Source organism: Agelaius phoeniceus, chromosome 4 (assembly GCF_051311805.1).
Source record: "Agelaius phoeniceus isolate bAgePho1 chromosome 4, bAgePho1.hap1, whole genome shotgun sequence".
Lineage (NCBI taxonomy): Eukaryota > Metazoa > Chordata > Aves > Passeriformes > Icteridae > Agelaius > Agelaius phoeniceus.
Genome location: NC_135268.1, coordinates 65177936 through 65204080, shown reverse-complemented (window position 1 = coordinate 65204080; position 26145 = coordinate 65177936). Strand labels below are relative to the sequence as shown.

Genomic DNA, 26145 nt, shown 5'->3' with positions numbered 1-26145 from the left:
AGTTCATCCTTTCAAATACACTTTCCCCCCACTTTGACTAATGGAATAGAAGGGATGGTTGAGTGTACTGATATTCTCACAGAGCTGAAGTTAAAGCTTGTGCCTTACTGTAGTCTTTTCCAACCAAAAATCAGCAGGATTTGTACCTATCCCAAGATATGGTTCTATGTATTGAGAAGAAGTCCTAAGAAATGAATATGGTTTGACAGTTTTCAGTTGGTTTTGAACTAATAGGATTGCAGTTAATTGTCTTGTGAAGTTAAAAGAAGGAAAGAACTTTAATTGAATTTTAACAATTTGAGATTTGGGCTTGAGATTATAGATTCCTTTGAGTTTTCCAAAGCATTTATTTAGGATGGAGTAAAATGTGCTGGAAAAATACCCACTCCCCCAGCCTTTCTGTGCCCCATAAAACACACAAATGAACAATAGTATCAATTCTGCAGCTGAGTTGTCTGTTTGTCTTCTCTTGCAGGTCTGCTTTAAGTCTGATTGCAGTGATGATGAGCAGGAGTCCTCCAGACTTTAAATCATTTTATGCTCATCAGAAAGGATGAGCAAGCATTAAATGTTTTATATCTCTGTAGCAAATTGTATTATATATATTTTTTATCTGAGTTCAAGGATTTTTGTACATTTGTACTTCATTTGTTTTAAGATGTATATTTTCACTAAAGCTTAATTGTACAAAAAGCAATGAGTGCCATTTGAGTGAGTGTGTTTCTGTATGTATTTGATTTATCTTGATTATTTTTTCCCAGTGGAATGAATCTAGAAATACTAAAAGGATTTTAAAGCACAGAGATAGTATCTATGGCATCACTGTAACTTGACTTTGTATGCTCCTGGTAAAACTCTTCTTGATCATTAGGATCTTTATTAGCAATTTTCTTAACGGTAAAATTGATGTACTGATAAATTTAATAATTCTGGTATTATCCAGCAGCATGGCAGTGCTATTACCTAATGTATCTCTCAAGCAACTGCTAAGAGAAAAAAAGGAATTTTGTGCACTCTGGCCAGCTATTAGGAATTGCTCTTTATTATCAGGCTCTGTAGAATCTCTTTCTGTATTTCTGTATAAAGAGAACTTTGAACATTTAGCTTAATCCTCAAACTGAAGTATCCCATTCTTCTCTTTCCTACCCATCTTACACATCCTCTCCACAGAGTTTCTTGGCATGAACCATGCAAGTTGACCTATGCCAAAATTTTATAACTATATTTTCAAAATTTTGTTGTCTTTACTGAAACGATTTCTTTTTACCTGTGGGGACACAGTTTTATTTTCTTTTATTTTCTGTAAATGGAATTGTTTTTAACTCCATGTAGGATGTTATGGTTTTATAATGGGTTAAAAAACAAAGCATGGGCTCTTCTTACTAATGTCCTCTCTGCTTATGTTGTAATATGCAATGTTCTAGGGTTGACAGTGATCACTGCCACTGGGGGAAGGGCAAGGTAGCATTAAGTATTGAATTTAATTATGTAAGTATTTTTTATAGCCTTTTAAAACAAAAACATTAAAATATGTTTTTAATGATTGCTTAATACAGATGTGGAACTGGCATTGAAGTTTGTTATGTTTACCTGATGTCCATTAGTAAAACTGACAAAAGCTGCTTGAAAGCTAGGCACACTTCCATTCTTCTGGACTCACTGTAGGTCAGACCCTTTATTATGTAAACTTGTAGTAAAACTTCATCTGGGTATGAGAGTCAATTTAAAGAGCGCATTTCATTAAGAGCCTCTTCTGTTTTCAAAATTGGATTGGATACTTGAAATATAATGGAGTTGGAGACATGATTTTAGTTTCATATTTTGTTCTGTATTCTCAAGACTTGTCTCAACTGTGCATGTATTCATTGGGGCACCAACTGGACCACACATGTATTGTACACACAGAGCAACTGAATAGCACCCCCACCTCAAAAAGAAAGATCCCTCTTGTGATCTGCAGACCCACTGGAAGAAACTTCAGTTGCTTCTGACAAACTCACAAGATATATTTGATATTCAAGCCCATCATCAGGTTTTAATTCACGGTATTTGGTCTCTAAAGACAAAGTTTTAATGGATTAGAATTTGAAAAAATTGGAAAACCAGTGTGTTGCAGAACCCTACTGGGGCTCATCTGGTGTCTCTCTGAAATTGTTCCTCTTGACTACTGTGCCACAGAAATGAGGAATGAGCCTATTTTCCTGTGTTTTCAGTGCATTTTTCCTCCAGTCTAAAACAGCACACAAGACAGCAAAATTACTCTTTTAGAGAGTACAAAGGGAGAAATTGGCAGAGGGAGAGAGAGTTTGAATGAATTACTGGAAGATGGTCTGATGTAATAGTGAAGGGATGGGAGACTTGACAGAAATATCTGAAGTAAGGGTGTTGGCTAGAACCATTATGTGTGAGACAATGAGCTGGCAGTCTGACCTGACCCTCTTTATTTTGTACCACAGAAAGAGAAGAACTCTAAAAAGAGGGGAATGGAAAAATGGAGAAGTAACAGAAGGGTTTTATAAATACCTACATGGTTGGAGAAGTCATCGTTTCCCTGATGAAGGGGTTTGAATTTTTAAGATCTTAGGCTTGCTGTTCTGAGGCAAAGGTGACTGTATAAACAGCAGACATGCAGGGTGACAGTCTGGATTTAATGCCTGTGTAGGGTAACTTGAAATTTGGGCAAGAATACCACGGACACAAGCTGAATAATTCTTATGAAGAAAAATTTTTGTGAAGAAAATTGGTTTTAACAGATGAAAAAAAAATCTGAAAGTCTATTTATCATGTATTTCAAGTTTTCTTTCTGTATGGGATGGAGAGGAATCTTAAAAAGAATAAAAATCACTTCTCTATTTTGGAGTGTTGGGGGTTAACATATATTTTCCAGGAATCTGTGAAGAAAGAGGGCTAAATGAAAAGGGAAATTGTTCCTAAGAAGTGGTTATTTACATGTCTGCTTCTTTGGAAAAAGGAACTCCTTGTAAAAAAGTGAGAATTTGTTTGTTTTTATGATGTTTTTCTTAGTTTAATTTCATAAATTTTTTCTTAAGTTCAGAATACTACTATTGAATTGTTTTGAGTGAGTACATGTTGGCAGGATTATGACCTAATTCCATTGGGTTTGGGGTTAGGTTTTTTTTGGTTAGTTGATTGGTTCTTCCCCAATAGGCTCAAGATGGCATTATTGTCCTATAAATTTATCCTTTTTGGCTAGAAATACAAGCATGTAATAATGACTGCATCTTATCTGCTGTGAATCTCCTGGAAAATCAGAAAAAAACAAGGAAGTGGAAGGCTCAGCAATCAGCATAAGTCTCCTTACACAGCACATGGAGGGGAAGATGTTATGCTGTTCGATCTAAGGTGACTACCTTGGTTAAAGGCCTTCTCTGGAGTATAAGGAGCTGGGAGGTGCATCTTGAAAGCACAGAAAGGCTAAGGAGAGGGGAGAACACCTGAAAGCAAAATATCACAGTGTGAGAAATTTAATATGAACTCAGATCTTGATTTTTTTTTAGGACAAAAGGGGGCAAAATACCAGGTTGTGTTCACAGATTATGTAGCCTTTTACTACATGAAACTGTTGGGATGGGATGGGGGAAGCCAACATAACTTCTTGTAATTCAGCATTCTCTAGACCCCTGTGTTAGAAGGCTCTAACAACCCAATGTTCTACTGCTGCAAGATTTGGAAAGACCTATGGAATTCCATGGAGTTATTTGCATGAGATCAACCCTCCTTTCCTGTGGTGTGTGTTTCCAAGCATTTGTGTATGTAAATCTTCATGTTTGCTTGTGAGTACCTCAAACCTCTCTATTTAGCTCAAAATTCAGAAACTGTGAAACAATGTACCAGTGTCTTATTGGTTTACTTAATGCTTTTCAATGTTGTGACCAGAAGAATAGAATCTTCATGCCTCAGGGTTGTTTTTTCTAGTAAGAAAGCTGTCAGCTTTTCCCTGCCCCCTGAGGTGTGTTCAAAATATAAAGATGGTGTTGTTTCTTATTATAAAAACAACAGAACTGTCTCAGCTGAAAAAAGGAGCACTTAAAACTAATAGTAAGTAGGAAAAAAACCCCTGTGGTATGTCTGTAACAAGAGTGTTATTGACAAACCTTAGCCTTTAATATCTCTTGTCTCTCTTTTTTTTTCCCCAAATCATCCTTAAAACAGTAGTCCTGAATGGTTTTGAGTATGAAAGAGAATTATCTCCAAAACAGAATAAAATCATCTGGTTTATAAATCAAATATATAAGCAAATATAATATAAATGCAATTAAAACCAACTAACAACCCATTCTTAGAATACACTTCAATTATTTTTCAGACTACACTGATGTAAGAATTTCCTCATTGCCATTTGTATGAATGGAGAATACTTGTTTACAAGTTACTAAAATATGACAATAAAAGTAATATTTTTCTATGGTTTACACTTTACATTATATGAATTTAACATTGGAAGTATCATCTTCATTTTAGTATAGGTTTTTCAGAAAACACTTCTCTTTAGGAAGTTAAATTTGAATTATTGGAAAGCATCTTTAAGCTGAAGTCATATTTACTTTTATTTTAATTACTCACTTGGCTTATTTGGTGATGATGATGTATTTTCTGTTGAATGAAACATTCTTTTTTATTTCATAATTGTTCTTGTGGTGTAACTTAAATTTTGCACATGAGATGTAGGTAACTTTTTTCCATGATTCAGACATGTCCAAACCACCAGAATTCTTTCCAGGCATAGGAAGCTGACTGTTAAATGTGATGTGTTACTTCCAGCATCTCCAAACCACTGACTGTTCTTGTGTGAGCTGTTTTCCTGGACGTTCTAGCATTGTAATTCCTGAAATAAAAGCAAAACACTGCCACATATCTCAACCACATGTATTACTGTCTAATGTGATTTCTTTACCATGTCTATTGTGGTAGCTGGGATAGAAAAAGGAAAAAAAAAGAAAATTGTAATTAAAATAAATTTCCAATTTATTGAAGCAGAAAATGTCTCCTGCATAGTGTAAGCTTTTTACCAATGTAAGACAGTTGAATCCAGGAAAAAATGCCCTAGTTCTGCTGCACTGGCTCAATTGATACCTTATCTCATGGTCTGGATCTTCTGCATAAATTTCCATGTGAAAAGACTGAATTATCGGCATGGGCTGTTTTTCATTTGCACATTTATTGTAATTTTATAACATGAGTTGAAGGACAAAGCCCCCAAATGCTCTCCAAAAGGGCTTCAAATTAAATGACCTTAAAAAGACACAGCCAGGCTGTGACATATTGCAGATTGTCCGTGCATATGCCAAACCAGTGGGCCACTGAGACTGCTCCTGAAGTCTCATGGAGTGGGACCAAGTACCTGCTGAATTGTTCATGGAAATGCAGAAATGCTGGCCAAAGTGAGACTTCAGGATAAGGTGAAAAATACTCTTGACATGCTCATCTTAAAAACATTAAATCAGGAGGTAACTTAGGAGAAAAGTTAAGAGCATGTTTCTTTTTCTCCTGGAGGCTGAGATTAATTAGTTGTCATCCCCTAAATTTCAGATTATCATCTTTTAGATATGCACTGTTAATTGGAACTTCATTTTTCTTCGTGGCAACACCGACTTTACAAAAATGCTTGTTCTCTAATCCTGCCTTGCGTTTTCTTGCCCCTCGCCTGGTTTACATTGTTTTATTTTTGCCAGTGCAGGTGTTGTGGGGCAGATCAGTGACATGATCCACGCAAAACCACGGATCAGTTTGGGCCAGGAGAACCTACTGATAAGGTATTGACCAAAGAAAAATCTGATACCCTGAGTTACCTCCCAGTTAGCTCTCAGCTATCGAGCCTCTGGGCCGCTAGAGCTCAGGCAGGGAGAACAAAGAGCAGCGAGCTTGTGGGCAGGCACTGCCTCGGTGAGTCAGCAGCCCACGGGGACCCGCACACTCTGATCCAAAGCTTCACAACAGCCTTGCAAGGCCTGGCTTGCTTGATGGCTCGTTTAATCTTTGATAAGAGTTGATGCTCTTTTTGCTGTGCTTAAATTTATTTCAAAGTGTGGTGTGCCACATGCACAGAGTGTGCAGCGTTCCAACTCTGCTGTCATCTTTTATCATGTCTCATTTGCTAAATAAAAAATTCATGATTATCCACATGTTCCAGAGAAACGTTTCTGCAAGCTTTATGATAAAATAATCGGGAGAAATACTGGTCTTACCTTAAGAGCTCACATTTTGTAGCACTTCTATAGTGAAATAATGTTTTGCTTTAAGTTGAACTGCTTTCAGGACTAAGGATAGTTTTCCTTTCAGAGGACTGTTTCAAATGGTTTGTCTTTTATTAACATGCTAATAAAGTTAACTGGCAGAGAGAGCACTGCTCTAGTGAATATTTGGCAAGAATGTTAGCTATGACTTCTGTCGGCCTGAATATTCAGGGACATAAGCTTTGCTTCATTCCTTCATGTTAATTCAACCAAGTTGCATTACTGGAAATTTCTTAGAATTTCTAAGAGGTGTTCTCCATTTTTATTGCTGGAACCAGTTTCATGTGTGTGAGATAAGTTGAATTGCCAGTTCTTATCAGCTGTCATTTAATGTCTGTATCAACAAGTAGATATATTAAAATTAGTGGTCGCAATTGGAAACTTCATCGTACTGTTGATTTTTTCTAAGTGTTTAGTAATGGAATCAACGATTTAAATATTCTATACTGTCTCTCTTGTATCCTGTATGTTTAATATGTGTGCGCAAGAAGTATCCTCTGATGAAGCAGGTCCCCACTCAGGAGAGGAGGCTGAAAGGGCAGCACTTACGCTGCCAAGTTTTAAGTGTCCTGTTCCTGCAAGAGTCTCCGCAGCCTAAAATAAAACAGCAGCGCCGGCAGCGCCTTTGGCCGCCGCTTGTGCTGCGGGGGCTGGCGCGTTACCCGCTGTGCCCCGTGACGTGCGGCCACAGAGCGGCTGCTCCCGCCTTGCTGGGGCGATCCGTGCGGTGCGGCTGAGAACGCGGCTCCCCGCGGGGCAGCGCCAGGGGCTGCCATGGGCTCCCAGGGCCGGCTCCCCGCCCGCGGCGCCCCCGGCACTGCCCGGTCCTGCCCGGAGCCGAGCGCGACCGCCCGGGCGCCACGGCCGCTGCCGACAGGGGGCGCCGCACAGCAGCGCACAGCCGCTCCAGCACGCGGCGATGGGCGGAGCTTCCTTCTGAGCGCCTGTCGCTCTCGTCGCTGCCCCGCCCCTTTCGCTGCCCGCGTTCCCCTGTGTGTTCCTACGTACAGGCGCGCGTGACGCCGGGCCGGGGGTGCCGTGTGCGCATGCGCGGTCTTGCCCCGAGCCGCGGCACGGCTCCAGGAGGGGCGGGGCAACCCCGGGGGCGGGGCCCGCGCGCGGGGGCCGACGGGACGGATCAAGATGGCGGCGGGGCGGACGGGAAGCGTCCGCGGCCCCGAGCGGCGCCTGCCCCATTCATCGCGGCTGTGACGGGCCGGGGCCCGCCAGAGCGCCGGCCGAGCGCCGGGAGCGAGCCCGGGGGCAGCGCCAGCGGTAGCGGGACAGCACTCGGACCCGCCAGGCGCCCGTGACAGGGCGGGTCGGAGCGCGGGCCGGTGCCGCCGGCGCGGGCGGAGCGGACATGGCCACCATGGAGAAGCTGACGAAGGCCTTCGAGTCGCTGCGCTCCTTCCAGCAGCAGCAGGGCCCCGCTGCCCTCCCCGAGGAGCCGCTCCAGAGACCGTGAGTGACCCGCGCCCGGGTCTCGGGGGCTCTCCACACGCGTGTCCAACACCCCGCCCGGCCCGGTTCTGCTCCGGTTCTGGTCCCGGGACCGCCCCGAGCCGGGCCCGGCGCTGCCCGTTCCCCCGGCAGCTGGCGGCTCCCGCAGACACACACACACCGCCGTGTCGCGGTGCTCTGCCCGCTCTCTGCCGAAGTTCAGATCTGGAGTAACTTTTAGGGCGAGTGCGTGTGAAAAGTCCCCAGTGCGGGAGATGGACGGGAGGCACAGAAATGCTGTGTGGGTTTCACAGGCTGGTCTGGGAAGGAAAACCTTTTTTCACCTAGTACACTGCTGCAAAAAAGACATAAATTTAAACATAACTTGAATGAAGCACCACTTTCAGCATTTTCTCTTCTGATAACTGCTGAAGCGCTTTTTGTGAGACCTTGTTTTCTGTGCTTGACGCTTTCTGCATGAGTGTCTTTGAACTCTCCAGCTGATTGTGCAGCTTCCTTGAAATGAGAATTCAAGGCTGAGCAAGAGAAATTTCTTCTACTCTGTTATTCACTTTTCATATCTTTAAGCGTTGATTGTTTTTCAGTCGGATTTCTTCTTTCTTATAAGAGCAGTGCCCTGAAAGTTCACGTTGAAGTTAAAAACAAGTTTTGATAGTTGTGAATTGAAAGTTTAAATAGAGTTGAAGTCTGAGCTCTGATGCTTTCAGAAGGATGACTGTTTGTGACAAAGTTCATTTAAAGTCTCATGCTGAGATGTACTGCACAGACACCTAAGAGAAGTTCGTTTAAATATTCCTAATATCTTTTTTCTTTCTTAAATGTGAGGAATAAATGTGTCAGATCCGTGAGATTCGCCCGTTTCCCCTTGGGGGGCATCACTGGGTGGAGCAGGACCAGGAGCTGTTCAGTGCCGCGGTGCTGCCCCTTGCGTTTGCACCCTCCACCAGCGCCTTTTACCGAGCACGTGTGAGGGCAGGGAGGTGTTTAGGGATAAACACATGAGTCACACTAATACTATTGGGGAGAAGGGAGAAGCAGCAGGGTTGAGGAGCAGGTAACTTCTAACTTGGCAGTTTGCTGTGGTGCTGGCAGAGGAAGGAGGGCAGTGGCTCTGGGCTCTTGGCCACCTGCTCCCTCTGCACTTTCTGACACGGTTGCCAACTAAATTATCACGGTTGGTGCTGTTCTTCTCTGGACAGTGTTGTCTCAAACAATCACAATGCATTTCCACACTTCTGATGCTTAAGAGGTGAGAAAACTCATCTTCGTCATGAGCTAGTTGTTCTTAGGGGTCCTACTGGTCTGCTGGGACTAATTGCTCTGCCTTGTGCATTTTTTTTTGTTTGACATGGATGAACATCTATTTCCAGTCTTTCCTAGGTGCTGTTCAAATTTCTGTGTTGAAAGTAACTGGTGAGAGAGGTCATCGTGTTTCAAAAGAAAATCCTTAGAATTATTTGTGATGCTTCTGATATTATGCTTGGTTTGGTGGTCTAAATTTAGGCATATTCTACTGTAAACATTAAAAAAATATTGTTGGAGTTGTCCTCGTTGACTTTGCTTTGTGTTTAAAAATAGGCTGTTTTCAGAAAGCTGATGGGACTGTATGCCCCCAGGAACTGGACAAATTCAGTGACTGAATTCAGCACTGAGCTCATAAAAGCCAGTGAAAAGCTATTGTGGCAGCCTCTGCTGAGGCCTCCCAGACTTTCAGTGAAATAGCAGGTGACATATTGAATGTAATTCACAATACTATCTGCACTTATTTTCTCTTGTTTGTAGTAGACTGGAAAGGAAAATTGTGTTTGGGTCATTCATCTTTGTTGTGGTTCTCTGTAAATAACACATAAATCTCTTGTAGTTCTGTGTAGTAAGTTCCTACCATCCTACTGAGGACTGTCTCCTCCTAGGAAATGTTTTAAGATCAGAGAGGTAGGGGTAGAGAAGAATTAATTGTTTACCCAGCAGGTCTCTATATCTTTCTTCATTTTATTGTAAGACAATGACTTCAGAACTTTTGATAATACTGATAGCCTCTCTTTTTTTAAGAAAATCTTAATTAAATCCAAGCTTTTACCAAGAAGATAGGACCTTTTTCTGTTTCAAGAGATTTTAATCAGCAATAATCATGTGTTATGCTTACGTTATGCCTTACAGTCAGATGTCAGTCTCTGGTCCCCTCTTTCTTATCTCTTGTTGGGATTTTTTTTCATTCTGTGTAAACTTAACTTGAGTTCTCTGTCATATTGCTTCTATACACTTCTGCTTAGGCAACTAATTTTCTTCCTTATATTTTTTCAGCTTTTTCAGTCTCTGACATTTTGTTAGGAATTGGATGTTTTGTTTTGGATCACAAAGCTCCCACTAACTTCAAAGTTTACTAGTATGGTGTAAAAATTTAGAGTTTGATTTGTGAATCCAAAAGTGGATTCTTTACATTTTCTCTTGTCAATTTATTCTAATAGTCACTTACTGTAATTGTTTTCAATTTTTTTTACATTTGATTCTAACTGCTACCTTTACAGCAAAAGGTACTGTAAAAGCCCAAGCAATATGCTTTTTTCAATACTTTTCCATTTTTCTGTGTCTTTTATGTTTGACTGAAGCTGTGGTTGTGGATTGGTTTGATCAGTGCTATATGGAGGCCTAGCATTAATTTCTTGTTTTACTGAAGATCACACAAACTGCATGGGTATTACATTTTGCCCTGCTTGTCAGAAGTGATGGTTCCTTGATGGTTTTTTGGCATTACCATGTCTAGGGTGTGTAGTAGAGCAGTTCTGGTTAATTTGACAATCCATCACTACAATCCTGCATTCCTACACCTTGTTTCCAGTGTCCCCTATATTTGGATTGAGTTTATTTCTTGATCCACTCATATTTCTGTTTGTTATTAAAAGAACAGGTTTTAGATTCTGTTGTTTTTGTCAAGATTAATGTCAAGCCATTTGGTTTGGCCCTTTTTTCTTATCACTGGCTCAGCTTTAGAACTTCTGTATTCTTCACATATTCCAAGGTCTAATAAAAATGAGCATTGGAGCTGCAACTCCCTTGTAGTCAGCTCGTCTGGACTCAGAGGGCAAAATTATCTGGGCTTGCTGGTTTTCTTACATTGTTTGTTACTCTTCCTGGTGTGTAGAAGTACACAGGAGATTAAACTCCTCTCTAAGGGAGATGGAGCTTTCCTGTTGATAACTGCTGCTTCCACATCTCCTGCCTTCTGTTACTCATCAGATGGGTGTGATTGATTCATCAAATGTGTGATGCTGTTGTTGGCCCCCTGGGTATGCTCATCAGTAGTTTGCCTGTGGACTTCATGATACTTCTGAATAGAGCTTTATTTGGTTTTTTTGAACTAAAAAATGTCATGTGTTTTCTCTCTGGATACTGTTTGATTACCTTTTTCCCTCTGTAGGCACAGAAAATATGTGCACATATATAATATACATTAAGCATTTTCCTTCCACCTTTCATTTCTTTAAATTATCTTTTTGGAAGTTATATTTTCTCTAGCTGGGCCTTTTTAAGTTTTGAAGTTACTTATTTCAGCAAGGTGTAGATTTTGTGTTAGTGGTGCTCACTGTTTACAGAAATTTGCCCAAGAGATTGATCTCTGCTAATCTGAGCAGTATTGAACACCACTGCCTGCCTTGCTCAGGGCTGTTTTATGTGTAGATCATAGAGAGCTTTATTCTGGAAGTAGCCTTTGTCAGCAGCATTTTCAATATGTCTTGTATCTGAAGGAGTGAGCTTATGGGCAAGTTCAGATGTGCCTGTTGTATTTTTGGGTTGAATATGTACTAAAAATGATGCTCATAAGAGATTGGGACTGCTGGGTAAAATTAGCACAAATGTTGAAATGATTTAATTGTTTTCTGAGGTGCCTGCTCACATCAGTGGTGCTGATGTTGCAAAATCAGTTGGACATCTTGGACAGTATTTGTTTTTTTTGTTAGAGATGATCTAAAATGCTACTAAAGACTCTGACACTTTTTCAAGATGGAGAGAAAGAAAGACATTGTGTATCTTGAGCAAATTCAGGTTGTCTGCTCATATTCTGCCAGTGTCTTAAGTCCAAGAAGAGATCCTCTTGGCTGTTTAGCTTGCCTAAATAAAATGCTGCCAAACTAAAACAGAAAAAATGGCTTTGTTCAGAGCTATTCCTTAAACTTATAAAAGTAGAAAGTATTTCTGGGATGAGATGAGATTTTCTTTATGAGAAAAACTGAAATTTTGGGAACACAGACTTTTGAACCCCTCACTTCCAGACTGAGGGAAGAAAAGGGACAGGGATACTGGGATGACTGGGATACTAATGACTTTTTTTTGAAGCCTCTACTGTTATTTGAGCTGAAGTTCCCAAATAATGCAGTGTAGTTCTTTAAAAACACTTGTCAAACACTGTATTTTGAGTTAGCTGAACTTAATGTGCTTATTGGCTACTTGCTGTTGGCCCTTGATGTTGTGTTACTATTAATGTAACTCAAGGCTGTTCACATTGTTTTCCAACTTCTAGTTCAGAAACACTGTTTTGCTATTTCATGATTTTTGCTATTTTTTACTGAGAGAATGAAATACTAAAAATTATCAATTTTCATTTGGAAAGCAAAAGGGAAGATTCTCTGTGAATGTGAGTGATAATCTGGTAATTCTTTATTGTGAAACACTCAGCAGAGGTACCTTTGAGTGGGTGGTTTTGCTCCAGTATTGCTGCTGATTAATTATTTAAAAGTAACATCTGCTTTCCTAGAAGTGATTCTGTGTCAGTAAAGTTAGGAGTAGGAGAGACTGCAGACTTGAATAAAATTTCCCAGTCAGAACTGGGAGTCTGTCTCACTCTCTTTTTTCAGTTACTTTATTGGGGGTGGAGCAGGGAAGAGCTGCTATTGCAGAGCTGCTATTCCAAGAGCTTGTATCATGTGGAAGTCAATGTTAAACACATTTTGCAAAGGAGAAGTGTTTCATATTGTACTCTCTGTTGTTTGTAAATCCACATTCTTTGTTTGTGTGCATTTTGTTCTCTTTATTGTGCACTCAGCTTGGCCTTTCCTGGGCTATACCAAGTGCTACTGTAGGGATGTTATTCTCAATGGGCAGATTGGGCCTCGGGCTTTGCTGTTTTTGTGGTTACCTTTGGAGGAATGTAGTGTGTGATGGCATTGCTTTGTCATCCTTTGCACTTCAGATGCAAATGGTCCATTTAACACAACTCGAAGTTTCAAGACATTGGCAGACAAAAAAGTCTAAGGTGATGCTATGTAGGAGGAGGGTCTTTTTAAAAGAGCTGTTTTTTGTTATCATGGCTTATTTTCTCCAACCTTCTTCTATCAATTTCTTTTATTTTTGCTTTCTTCTAGGCTGCATAATTTTTTCTATCCTTTCCCTTTACTCTTCAGTTTTCATTCAAGCATTTTCTCAGTGAAAGTTATGGAATTAATGTGATATTCCCTGTTAAATGATTCATTCTTCATTCTTTTTCTAAGTTTATATTTCTCCTTTGCTTGTGTGCCCATGTGCTCTCAGCAGCAGCTGCAGATGAAGCCCTGGCTCTGCAGGTAGTTGGTGTAGAGCTGTTTATGGAGTGACCAGAGAGTGCAAATGCATCTTTTTCTTGAGTAATGATGAGACACTACTTTAGCAGGTGTTGGAATGGTCACTGTTGAACTCTTGTCTCACACACATCATCATTGTGTTCTTCCTTTAGAAAGAAAGAACTTGCAGCTACCAAGAAAGATCGAGTGAATCATTGTCTAACAATATGTGAAAACATAGTTGCTCAGTCTTTAAGGTAAGGCAATGTCTTTAATTTATTGGTTATTTATTATTAATGTCTTTAATTCATTAGGATGAATAACAACTTCAGAGTGTTAGTTGTTAGGACGATTCCTTATAATTGCTTGTTTTAAATGCTGAGCTTCTATTTAAAACTGAAATTGTATGGGTTTTTTTTGAACTAACTCAAAATCTAAGAAGGACTTTTGTTTACCTATTGGTGGAGTGGGCACTTTCCTCCTACTGCAGACAGGAAAACTTCAGCACAGAGGTCAAATACCTGACCAGGTTATGTAGGAAAGAGTTGGGAAATTATGTCTTCTCTCGAATATGTGTGTGTAGTATATATGTAGTTGGATTACAAAACCCTTCCAAAAACATCATTGGTGCTCATTTTCATGGTGCACATTGTAATTTTCTAATGTTTGTTTGTTTAGGAATTCCCCAGAATTTCAGAAGCTGCTGGGCATTGCTATGGAGCTCTTTCTCCTCTGCAGTGAGGATGCAGAATCTGATGTCCGAATGGTTGCAGATGAATGCCTTAATAAAGTTATTAAAGTAAGAGCTTTTACTGTCCCATTTTGTCACTTCTTGATGCAGTGTCCTGTCTGAATTCCTACTGATATTCTTTTAGTTGCCTTTCTTACTGTTGCTAATACCTCATAATGTAAGAGGCTAGGTAGGTTTCTGTACTAAATTCTGTATGTGCTTTTTCTCTCTTTGGAGAGGTTTCTATGCCCAAATCAACATTTTAACTTTAACTTGTCTTATGTAATTCATTGCTCTGATCTATTCTTGTCTTCAATTGTTCATTAACTTTGTTCTCTTCAAGTTAACCAAAACAGGAATGTGAGCTTTTCTGAAATCATCCTGTGTAGGAGGAATACTCCTATTATTGTTCTGTAAACATAAAGACACTTAGCATGAGGAAAGGTAAAAATATTGTTTAAAAGCTGATTGAAAGGTAGTGTGGTTTGCTGAGACTTGGAGGAGGAGATTTCAGGCAGAAGTTAGAATAAATATAGTATTCTGGAGATTGTTTGTTCCCCTGCTGTGATCCAGAATGAAGAGCTTGTTGGAGAACAGCAGATGGGCATTCACAGGAGGTCATGCAAGGTCTAAATCTTGATTTAAAGTATCTTAAAATGAACCTTATGAGTAATTTGTAGAAGCTGCTGCTTCAAGAGGGGGCTTGTGTTCACTTCATTTTTTGGGGTTTGTTTTTTTTCTGAAATACTTGAACTTTAAGACCTGTTATGTACTTGCATAAATAATCTAGTTGATGCAAAGTTTAAGTGCTTTAGAAATATGCAAATAATAATTTTCTTTCCTATGAAGGGGTGTGTAGAAGCAAGAAAACTGAACATTGATATCTGAACGAATTAAGTTTTGGGGATTGAGCTTGTGGCTGGAAGTTGTATGGAGAAACTTACAGATTGTGTCGTGTGTTCCATAATGATAGGGAATGAGGAAGTGTGAGTTCCTTGCCTTTTTGTTTGGCCCAATAGCACTTTGCTCTTTTCACTCTGATTTGGATGTTTTTCTATTGGAGGGAGAGCACTCTGTGAAATGCATACATTATTATTTAACTCAATTTGCTTTAAAAGCTGCTCTGAAACAGTCCTCAAGAATATAAGCTTATTTTCTACTTTCCACAAAACACTTATGTAGGCTTGGTATAAAATTTACCTCATAAATTCTGTAATCTATTTAATATTGTTCCTTTCTGGCATGTTTCAGGGTAACTTGAAAAACCTATTTTTTTGCCCAAATGTTCGTATGGTAGTTTGTTTTGTTTTCAGGATTAAAATGGTTTTAAATTCTGGCATCTTCTGTCAGTCATTAAGCTTGGCTGTTGGTCTCAGCTCTGAAGTGGTAACAGTTGTGATATTCCACACACATGGATGTATCAGGCTGTTATGGAAGCTGGGTGTACTTTGTATTCTGTTTCTGTGCTTTATGTTGTGTGGAAGCAATTTAGCAACTTGGGCAGGCACTTGTGTATAAATGCAGAAACAAAAAGATGTCCAGTTTTATTTTTGGCTGTGCGAATGCCAGTCAGTGATGCTTGTGGTAAGTAGAGCTGTTGTGCCCTAAGCTTGCATTTTAGTCAAAGTTCAGCCATCTTTTAGTATCTCAGGCATTTTTAGAGGCTAATTCTTTTGCTAGTTAGCAAAAGATACTTTGTAGCTTCTCTTGAAATAAAAGTCTATAGATGTAAGCATTACTTGTATAACTATGTGTCTGCCTGGAGTTTATGCTCATTCCTGTAACTAGAAAATGCAGACAAGGCTGAGCATGTAACTTTAGATAAACACTCTAAGTCATCTTCAATTATCACTACACCTACTTGTCAGAACCTCAAAGACAGCGTAAATGGCTCAAAATTTAAAAAACTGTATTGATACCTTTAAAAGAAAAAACACCAAGTTGGGACTTTGCAGGTTTCTGTGGGTAAGGTCAAGCTGTCTTGTCTCTAAAGCTGATGCATGATGTTGTAGTATTCTCTGTGCTAATGATACTGGGGGGACTGTTCACACAGATTGCAGTACAATTGGCCTCAGTAACTGGAATTTATTCTTGTAGCAGTTTAGAGCTTACTATGCTTTTCTTCAAGTGATGACATTATAGATTCTAGTGTGCTAAAAATACAGCTATACACTAACAAAAAGAGTTCCTGTAGTTGGGTGTGTAGTAAGGACAACTTAGCCTCAAAGCCAAATAATAGCTGGGGCCTTTTTGTGTTGCTTGATATCCTCAAATATATATATATATATATATATATATATATATATTTAGAGACAGTGAACTTCTCATAAAAACAAAGTTTTGTGAAGTAAATCCTACCTGCTGTCATCCTGGCACCTTCAGTCTATAGTTGGGATGCTTATGTTAATATAAAGATACAACCCAGCTAAGATTTTTCTGGGGAAGACAATGCCATTGTATTGTAACAGGTGTAACTGGGGTGAATGGAGTTTTGGAGCATACAATTTTAGCTGGGGAGATCAGGCTCTGGAGGAGCCACAGGCACTCCACTCACTGTGCTGAAGCAGTTGTGGCTTCTAGCTCAGTGGGTACCATGAGATTTTGTAGTCATGATGAGTAATCCTGTGAAGATGGGAGTTTAATGGTGGTGGCCAGGAAGGCAGTTAGAAAATTAGAAATGGAGAAATTATTGGGCAAGGAATAAAAAATTAAATACTCCACAATGTAGCACTGTATGAATTCACAATGTAGGCACTTTCAGATTGTATGGGGGTCTCATCTCATCAGAGGAAGAGCTGATGGAAATATTCATAAATTGTAGTATACACTAGGGAAAAAAGTGGAGGAGGAAGGGTACCCATATATATATATATATGATTATATTTTCATATCTTCTTATTCTCTGATACATTGAAGGTAGAGAATTATCAAGGTGGGGTGAACAAAAAATTACTGCTTCTCTGTGCTTGCTTTCATGTCATGTGCACTGGGTTTTAGCCAGGCTGCAGGTTTGAACCCTGTTGCTGTATGCTTGATTGGATCCTGAGCTGTGACACTTCTGGTATGCAGAGCTCCTTGTGGTGTGTGTACTAACTGGATGCAGAAAATTGGCTGATTCATGAAACAGAGGGTTTTCAGGAGCTGTTAAAGGTAATGGTACAAATACAGCTTCAGTTTGAGAAATAGTAGAAGCTGGCTTGACAGTGGGGGAGTGTAGCAGGGAGTGCCTTTTTTGCTGTTTGTGAATGCTATTCTTGTGGTTTAATGTTCTGTTCATGAGTAGCTGTTTCTGGTGATTGCCAGAAAGCACAAGAGGTCAGCTCTGCTTGTAGGCTGATCCCATATGGCCTTTTGCAGGTAGAGTCAGTAAAACAGTCAATATTTACTGCAAATAAGTGTTAGAGTTTGTGGAGTGTGTCCACATTAGTGTGAAGGATAAAGGTGTCTCTTCTCAGTATTTATCACTTCCTTAGTTCAAATATACATCAAATATAGGGACCATTAGATAGTTCTGTGCCTTGCTTGAAGCTGTTTTACTGCAAGTGTAACATTTTTCCTGTAGAGCACCTCCCCTCTGATACAGTATGTTCTCAATGCATTTTATTGCAGGCTTTGATGGATTCCAATCTTCCCAGGTTACAGTTAGAACTCTATAAAGAGATTAAAAAGGTGAGTGATTTTCCCTTCATGTTCTTTCTTCTAAATTTATTAGTATTTACTCTGTGTTCTAGTATATTGGAATGTAAGCATTAGTGTAAATTAGTAGTTTGTCTTTTAAGATCCAGGTCAAATCTTCATTTTTAGAAGGATTTGTGACTGTTTTAAAGTATTATTCTACTGAATTCCTCACTGCTGTCCCCATTGTTTGTATTTAACTACTCCTGAAAGTTTACCTGGCAGAAAATGTGTGAGCATTTGGTTTGAATGGCAGTTTGAGTTAGCCTTAGTGACTCCCCACCCAAAGGAATAATTCATGATGTTTGCTCCACTGACTCAGCTGGAAAGAATAACTCAAACCAAAAGGGTGATGGAAAGTAGATGGAGGACAGTGGCATTCTTAATTGACACAACCTTATGGAGAATTTAGGCTTGAAGTAACCTGCTACAACTACTTTATGATGTGTACTTACAACTTCTTACAGAGGCATAGGGAAAAATACTGAAGCATCTCTCTAGGTATCAAAAGCTACAGTTCAATTATGTCCACAGGGAGAAATTTAGTAATAGCCTTTTTGAAGTTTGTGACTGCAGAAGAGAAAGGCCATGTTTAGGACAGTATCACTGAGATTGTGTCTTTTGCATCTATAAACATGTGGCCAGGTTTGTATAGACAGAAAATAGAGGTGTTACTTGTCAGATAGTAATGATACTGGGTTTTTTTTTGGTTTTTGGTTTTTTTTTTTTTTTTTTTGGTTGGTTTTTTTTGTTTGTTTGTTTGTTTTTTTTTTTTTGAGGGAATAATAGAGCTCTAGAAGATAAGTCAGAAAACCAATGTGCATGCATAGCTTTTCTTGTGTTAGATGTAGGGATGTAGATGTATGGATATTTTATTGTACTGCTGTACCTTAATGTCATGCAATATTTTTGAGGGTGTGGAAATGGACATCACCTAATTAACAGAAAATAGCCAACATACAAATTGCTCCAAAGTTTTTACACATTTATAACCAGGTGTAGGAGGAAATATTTTGTTGTTCAGTTGGCATGTACTTCTTGAAAGGTGCTCTTGGATTCATGACAGCTGAGAGAGAGGTAGCATATGCAACAGGAGCACCCAGCAGAATGAATTTTGTTTGTGCATCAGGATCAGAAGCCATGCCAGAATCTGTTGTTTGGCTGTGAACCTGAGAAATGGATGTTTTGCAATTCAGATGCAAGTATTTTTTACTTGTCATGCTAACAAGGCTGCAAGCCTTTGATATACCAGCTGAAGAAAGCAATAAAGAAATGACAGTTTTTAAACATCTCAGCTTTGTCTTCAGGGACTCAATTTGAGAAGCATTTTGGTTGGGTTTGAACTACATTAGGTAGACACCCTCCTAGCATCTTGACTTCCACAGTTTTCTATATTTCCAGCAACACTAAGGAATTGTGCTACATCCCTAGACACTAATGTAAGGGCATTCTGCTTCAAGTCAGGTGCACAATGTGGAAGGTGTCAGTCCAGGCAAACAGACACTAAACTTCAGCAGTCAATCCATTGTGAAGTGCTACAGATCAATATATTGATTTTTCCTTTGGTGCACTCAGAAGCTGAATGTTGTTTATTTGCATATCTTCTCTGCTGTCAATTTTGTGCTGTATTTATATCTCTGCAAGTGTTACAGTGATTTTCAGACTCTCATCAGTGTTTCTTTGTTGGCTGATGCCTTTCTCTGTGGTATTTTAAGCAGATTTCAGCAGAGCAGAGAACTCAGACACTTTTCTTTTGTGATGTTCCTTACTATTCCTTTTAGATTACTCAGAAAACTCCTAATACCAGTTAGAAAAATGAAGGTAGTCATGGAACTGACTTGACTTCCTTTTGGCTAAAGGAAATTTATGATTTCCAGACACCTTTTATTTTTATCTGTTTAAGTAAAATATACACTATTGTATGTTATAGGCAGTTTTTTGTAGGAAATGGTTTTGCCTGATGAAATGTGATAGTTATATACTCTGTCTAGAATGGTGCTTCAAGAAGTCTGCGTGCTGCACTCTGGAGATTTGCTGAGCTTGCCCACCTAGTTCGGCCTCAGAAGTGCAGGTAAACACATGCTAATAATGAACTTTCCAAAGAACCTTTAAAGAAATACAGATGTTAACAAAATGTTACTGTTTATAAGGTTAAAGTATGTAATTAGGAGGTTGGAGGAATTGCTATCACCTTATTCTCTCTGAATTTATTTCATCAGTGTGTTTTTTTAAGTGGAGTTTTAGTTCTATGCTCTACATTACTGTAGGGGGGGGAAACTTGTAAAGATAATGACTTGTATATTTTTAAAGTGTATTCTTCTCTTGCATTCAGAAGATTCTTCTTTTTTTCCTATGTTCTGTATTTTTGTAGGATTTAGTAATACCACAGAACTGGGGTATGAATTAAAAATACTTAGAAGGGTTCAGTAGTTCTGCTCTCAGATCAGTTTTTCTCCTGTGCCATACTTAGGCCATACCTGGTGAACCTTTTGCCATGTCTGACACGGATCAGTAAGAGACCTGAGGAATCGGTGCAGGAGACGCTGGCTGCAGCAATACCCAAAATCATGGCAGCCTTTGGCAATTTTGCAAATGACAATGAGATTAAGGTACCTTTCTTTACCCTATTAGTGCTCCCTGTTAAATCCCAAGGCATGGGGAGTTATCAGCATTACCATCCCATGGTACAGAAAGCAGTGTTACAGCTGCATGCCTGAATTAAGGCAGTAGTTGCCTTTGCTTGATGTGCATGAAGTAATGCTTTGAATAAATGAAAAATACATTTGCTGCCTTCTTAGTTCACTTCTGATGAAAAGTTAAGTAAGGTGTCTTTGTTTTTAGGTTTTGTTGAAGGCTTTCATAGCTAATCTCAAATCCAGTTCCCCCACTATCCGTCGAACAGCAGCAGGATCAGCAGTGAGCATCTGCCAACATTCACGAAGAACACAGTATTTTTATGCCTGGTTATTGAATGTGCTTTTAGGTAAGATTCAGGGCAAAAAAATTAATTTGCTTTATGTGTAAATAGCATTACGTGTTTTTCCATGTAAGAATATGTATCATTTTGCATATGTGAAAGATTTTCAGGTAAAGGAAGGATACTTTGACTGAAAACTGCTGATACTTTCTCTATCTGGTGTTAAGTTAGATAAAGGTACTTCTAAAGTTATTTGTCTCTCTCTCTCTGTGCTACAGTGCTAGTAAGTAATATTGAAAAGAAGTAGCTGAGGCTTGGGAAACAGGTAGCTTGTTGGAAAATGAGGTCTAAGGATTCTGGGTGAACTTCAGGTGTCTGAAGACTTGCATGGTCCATCAGCTTGGTTGCTAGTGCAGCAGGTCTGAGGTGGAGGGCACCCTGCTGTGCTCTGAGCCATCATCACTTACCCTATGACCTTTCTTAGAGGACTATTACATAGACTCTGTAATAACTTAGAGCAGAAAATGAAGATTTTTTAAATTTAAAGTGCCCAATTTTGTATCAGGTATTGCTTCCTTATTTCTTCAGCTGGGAAGTTTGCATGGTCTTCTGGTTGTTATGCAAGTCATAGCATAACAAGAGAGATCTCTGGCTTTCAGTGGAAAGTTGCCTCAGTTTTGTCTTTGACAAGGGGTTCTTTACTATGTAGACTGTCTTGCAAAAGGAGAGATGAAGAAGACCAGCAGATACATAAGGTGTTACCATGTTAGCCTTACTGCTTTCAAGAAGTGTGAAAAATTCAACAGCTACATTGTGACTTTCCTCCCTCTAAAGTGATGTGTGATAATGTCCTTGGCAATGATGCAGAATTCAAACAGAAATGCAAATGGGAGCTCCAAGAACTGATTTTGAATTTTTTTTTCCTTCCTGGATAGAAGGTTGTGTTTCCTTCCATAATACTTTGTAATATGCTTTGGGGTTGGTTGTGATTAGCAGGTAGGTATATGGAAGAAAGTTCCCAAAACAGGGCAAAGTGCAAATATCTTCCATTAGGATAGTAGTGCATCTGTGGGCAAGGGCCTTACACTTGGGTATAAGCTGTCAAGTGGAGAGAGGAGGCAGGTGAGAGGAGCAACAGAGTCTAGATCATTTGATGAAAGCATCAGCTATTAAAAAAAAAAAAATTGTGTTTTAGTGGAGTAAAAAGAGGAAACAGGGAAGGTGAGACAAGGTCCTTTGATCATTCTCCCATGCTGCTTAATTGATTCTCAGTTGTATAAAATACATATTTTCAAATGTTTCTACATTTGGAGAACACTCTTAAATTGCTGCTAGGTTTTGGTTGCTCTGTTTTGTTGTGTGTTGTTTTTTTTTTTTAAAGAAGCTATTATATGGACTACATAAAATAACATTTGTGTTGGAGCTAGCCACTGTCAGTAAGTTATTTGGCCACTTTGTTTCTCCCCTCAGGCTTGTTGGTTCCTGTAGAAGATGATCGTCCTACTCTTTTAATTCTGGGTGTTTTACTTACACTAAGGTATCTCATACCTTTATTGCAACAACAAGTAAAAGATACCAGCCTGAAAGGCAGTTTTGGTGTAACTAGGAAAGAAACAGAGATTTCACCTTCACCAGAACAACTTATACAGGTAAAATATGAATAATACCCCTTACCTGAAGAGTACTAATTGGGAGGGAGATAAATAAATAGTGATCTAAATAAATAGATTAGTCTGATACTGAACACTCTGACTTCCCAAATTCCTGTTTATCTTGAATGATAATTGGTCCAGTGAGTGGAATTATTGATAAGTAATGACCAGACTCCTACCAAAAAGGCATTTAAGTGGCTACAATTGATTGGCATTTCCCCCTTTGAAGATTGTGGTGAAGATCATATATACCAAGCACGAGTTATTCTTAATTCATTGCTGAAATTTGATGTTGTATAGGATAAGACATGTACTGTGTTCTGTCTTCATAGAGACTTACTGCAGTACTCTGCTGGCTTTCAGGTTTATGAACTGACTCTGCACTACACCCAGCATCAGGACCATAATGTTGTGACTGGAGCTTTAGAATTGCTGCAGCAGCTCTTTCGAACTCCCCCCCCTGAACTGCTCCATGCCCTGACTGCCTGCGGGGGCATTGCTCAGGTCAGTGTAGCCAAAGATGAACCTGCCAGCAGGAGCCGCAGCGGGAGCATTGTGGAACTTATAGGTGAGCTCTGCTTCTGGGAGTTGCAGTAAAGGGAAATGAACATACATCATCAGCTCTAGTTCTCAGTGTTAGCTAAAGCATGAGGGTTCAATGAAATGTACAAAGCTATGCATGGCATTCTTTTTTCCCCAGGTACTGTAGAAGTTCCTTCCCTCCTTTTAAGTGGGTATACATTCATTGATTAATTGCAAACTTCAGAGGGTTTTTTACAGTTTGTGTTGATGATTTTTTTTTTGTTACATAAAGCAAGTTTAATATGCTGACTTTTTTTTACCTCACAAAATGAATGTTCTTACCAATCATCTGACAACTGTGATTCATAAAAGCGGATCTAAGCAGAGTTTGTATTAACTGAGAGCTCCTTGCTGAATACCAAAACCAGCATGAAATTAAAGCATGACATGACTTAAGCTTATCCTTAACTGTTAAAATCAGCTATCAGCTTTCTTGTCTGTGGAGTGCATGCTCTTGAAATTCTCTTTAACTGCTACATACGTGTTTCAAAAAAATCAGTCTCTGATTGGGTTTTTGTAAGGAGTCTGTATTGAACTAATGGGTCAGCCAATATTGCTGCTTCTGGAAGGTAAATTATTATCTGGAAGCAATCATAGCAGGGAAATTTAGAACACATTTTTGAAAGCAAACTACACACAAGTGGCACAGAATATTAAAAGTAATTTGGTGTCAAATGATCAAAAAACCTCAGACTTCAAAAGCAACAAGTTTGCTGTTTCTTCCTGGCTTTGGTTTTTGGTTTTGTGGGTTTTTTGTTTTGCTTTGCTGATTTGTTTTTTTTTTTTTTTGGTTTTGTTTTCCACTTGTGGCTATTAGAATTCCTTCATGATTTCATTAGCTCTGTCTTTGCCCTGATGTGTTACTTTCTGTGATTTGCAGCTGGAGGGGGGTCTTCATGCAGCCCTGTTCTTGCAAGAAAGCATAAAGGTGATTATTTTTGAAAACCAATCTTTAATTGCATTCCTTCCTGATTTTTTTGGGGTTGTTTTTTTTCCCCCTCCCCACTTCATTGTCTTGCTGAACTTGGGTCTTCATTCACGATTGCCTGTGTTATCAGCTGAGCTTAATCATTATAAATAGTGAAAAGATTCTGATGCAATTTCTGATATTGCAATCAAGATATTCTAAAATAATTTAAAGCAATATAATCTTATTTTTACTGTAGTTCACTGACAAAGTTATATTGATGATTATGATGCAGTTTTAACTTCTTAAGAGCACATGGAAAAATCATCTCTCTGAACAGGGCATTCTTCTTTTTCATGGTAATACTTAAGCAATAATGTAACTTGCTAAACAGTTAACTTTCCTGGTTTTGTTAGGCCTGTTTTTTTCTCTGCAATTTACTAATGCATGTGTATGTTTGCATGCTTCAATATGATGGTTTTTTATTTCTTTTTCTGTTCTTGATGATTATACATTTTTGTCTTGCCTGTGTAGATTTTCTCTCTTCAATAGGTTGTTCATTTAGCAGGATTTTAAAGAATACAGTTTGCCCTGAAGTATTCTTTTCCCAGTTTGTGCATGAAAGTACTTAATACTTAGTTGTATGATTACACTTTGGTTTAAACCAGTCATATCACTATGACAGAGTCAATCTAGGTACAACTGTGTAACACTTTCATCACCTGAATTAGGTGAGCAAAATGTTGCTACTGCAGTGAAACTGTGTGAGTGTAGTGTAGTCACTGCAAGCATTAGTAAGGAAGAGATGGGCAATGCTGAAGAGAAAAACTTCAAGGAAAAGTAGTTTAAAACTAAGTGAGTTTATATAAACTGGAAGCACCATTACAGCTTATACTTTTCCAAATATGTCCTTCAATCTTCATGTGCAAGGAATCTCATTAACCACTCTTTAACCACTGCTTACATTTTGGTATACTCTTAAAGCATACAGATAAGGTTATTTAAGCCTTCTTAAGTAACCTTATCTGTATGATTTAAGACTATACCAAAATGTGAAGAAGGGGTTAAAGCTGAATGAAAGAGTGCTCACAGATGGAGTTATCATTTCTAGTTTAGAAAGGTCATATTGAAAGAATGGGTGTCTGAAAGTAGATACTGCTGCAGCATTCAAAGGTGAGACAGAATGCAACAAATCAGAATAACTACACATATCACATGTAAATAAAAAATAGTAAGTTGTCCTTGAGGATCTTGGTCTTGTTGGTAGCCTTCAGTGTAACTTTGAAGTATTAATAATAGAGTAAATTCCATTAAAGCACTTATTAATATACTAATCTTTCACTTGGTGAGAAAATGTGTATGAGTCATCAGCCTTCATCCTTTTTCAGTACTATGGTATGAAGATTTTGTGGTCTAAACAATGGCATAAACAATTGGAAAAAATCCCTTCACAGTTTTGTGCTTTGTACAGGTTTATTTTCAAATTGTGAATTGTTCATTTCCTGTTGCTCTCCATTGTAGAAAGGAGGGAAAATCCAAGCCTATTCCCACTTCCTCCTTGAAGTCATTCTGCAGTCATATAGAGTAGTGGGCAATGGATGGGACTTCTCAGGCTGTAATGCTCCTTTGTGTGTAGGGGTGTGAAGTGAGGCTGATCTACAGAATGCTCTGTTTCACATCTTTGCAATCTTGCTACATCAGATCAACTTCAGTTCTGAGCAGCTGGCCTGCACTGGTTCGTTTATGTTTCAACTTCAGAAGATTATTTGCAAAAAAGGCTGAAAATTCCTTTTGAAATCAAAGCCTATGTTTTGAAAGCAACTTAACTGGATTTTTTTCTTGTCAAATAGAGGAAAAGTATTCTGCTGTATGTGGTATATACTCATTTAATACATTTAAGCATACAAAACTTAATGTGCCTAAAGACTGTTTTTCAGTGTTCTTATTCTTTCACTTACTTTTAGAGGTGGGCAGCCATGGAAAGCAGAAGATGATCCTGGTTTGTTTCAGTGAAATGGATGTAAATGTGCAAAATAATAGAGAAGAATATATTATATTTTGTGCTTTTTGTTGGGAACTCCTAGCAGGATTTTACTCATTCATTCATAGGAGCGTGTAGTTCTCAATTACTGTCATTTTACATGGAAGGTATATGGAAATGCCATGTTTACTTTTCTGCCTTACTTACAGTTTTGAGTATCATAAATCATGCTTTTCAGAGGAAGGTGGTACTACAGTGGTACTGCTATGTATGAAAGCAGTGGAGAAAAAGAAATTAATACAAAGGTGTATTAATGCTTTTTTACCCCCAGTTAACTTGAATAAGGTACAAAGGTATCCACCCAGAGTTTTCCAAACATTAGTTTCTGGCATTATGAGTCTACAGTGCAGCTTGGTAGTTTGAGCAAAAGGGTTCTTCTCAGAGCACTTACT

General features: G+C 38.9%; 2 protein-coding genes across 4 annotated transcripts in view; both read left to right on the top strand.

Annotated features, from left to right (window-relative positions):
- Nucleotides 1–4886, top strand: part of GRK4 (G protein-coupled receptor kinase 4) — a 38793-nt gene extending 33907 nt beyond the window's left edge. For both annotated transcript variants that reach the window (XM_054633195.2, XM_054633194.2), the window contains one exon: nucleotides 476–4886. In XM_054633195.2, the coding sequence (XP_054489170.1) occupies nucleotides 476–529 (54 nt within the window). In that variant the 3' untranslated portion in view covers nucleotides 530–4886. The remainder of the gene's footprint in view (nucleotides 1–475) is intronic.
- Nucleotides 4887–7361: 2475 nt separating this feature from the next.
- The window catches only part of HTT (huntingtin), an 81519-nt gene continuing 62735 nt past the window's right edge, over nucleotides 7362–26145 (top strand). The window contains exons 1-10 of one of the 2 annotated variants that reach the window (XM_054632472.2): nucleotides 7362–7718; nucleotides 13423–13506; nucleotides 13928–14048; nucleotides 17589–17648; nucleotides 19646–19725; nucleotides 20125–20263; nucleotides 20496–20637; nucleotides 22042–22220; nucleotides 22587–22791; nucleotides 23686–23733. In XM_054632472.2, the coding sequence (XP_054488447.2) occupies nucleotides 7618–7718; nucleotides 13423–13506; nucleotides 13928–14048; nucleotides 17589–17648; nucleotides 19646–19725; nucleotides 20125–20263; nucleotides 20496–20637; nucleotides 22042–22220; nucleotides 22587–22791; nucleotides 23686–23733 (1159 nt within the window). In that variant the 5' untranslated portion in view covers nucleotides 7362–7617. The remainder of the gene's footprint in view (nucleotides 7719–13422; nucleotides 13507–13927; nucleotides 14049–17588; nucleotides 17649–19645; nucleotides 19726–20124; nucleotides 20264–20495; nucleotides 20638–22041; nucleotides 22221–22586; nucleotides 22792–23685; nucleotides 23734–26145) is intronic. The other variant, XM_077177775.1, reaches the window with a different exon arrangement.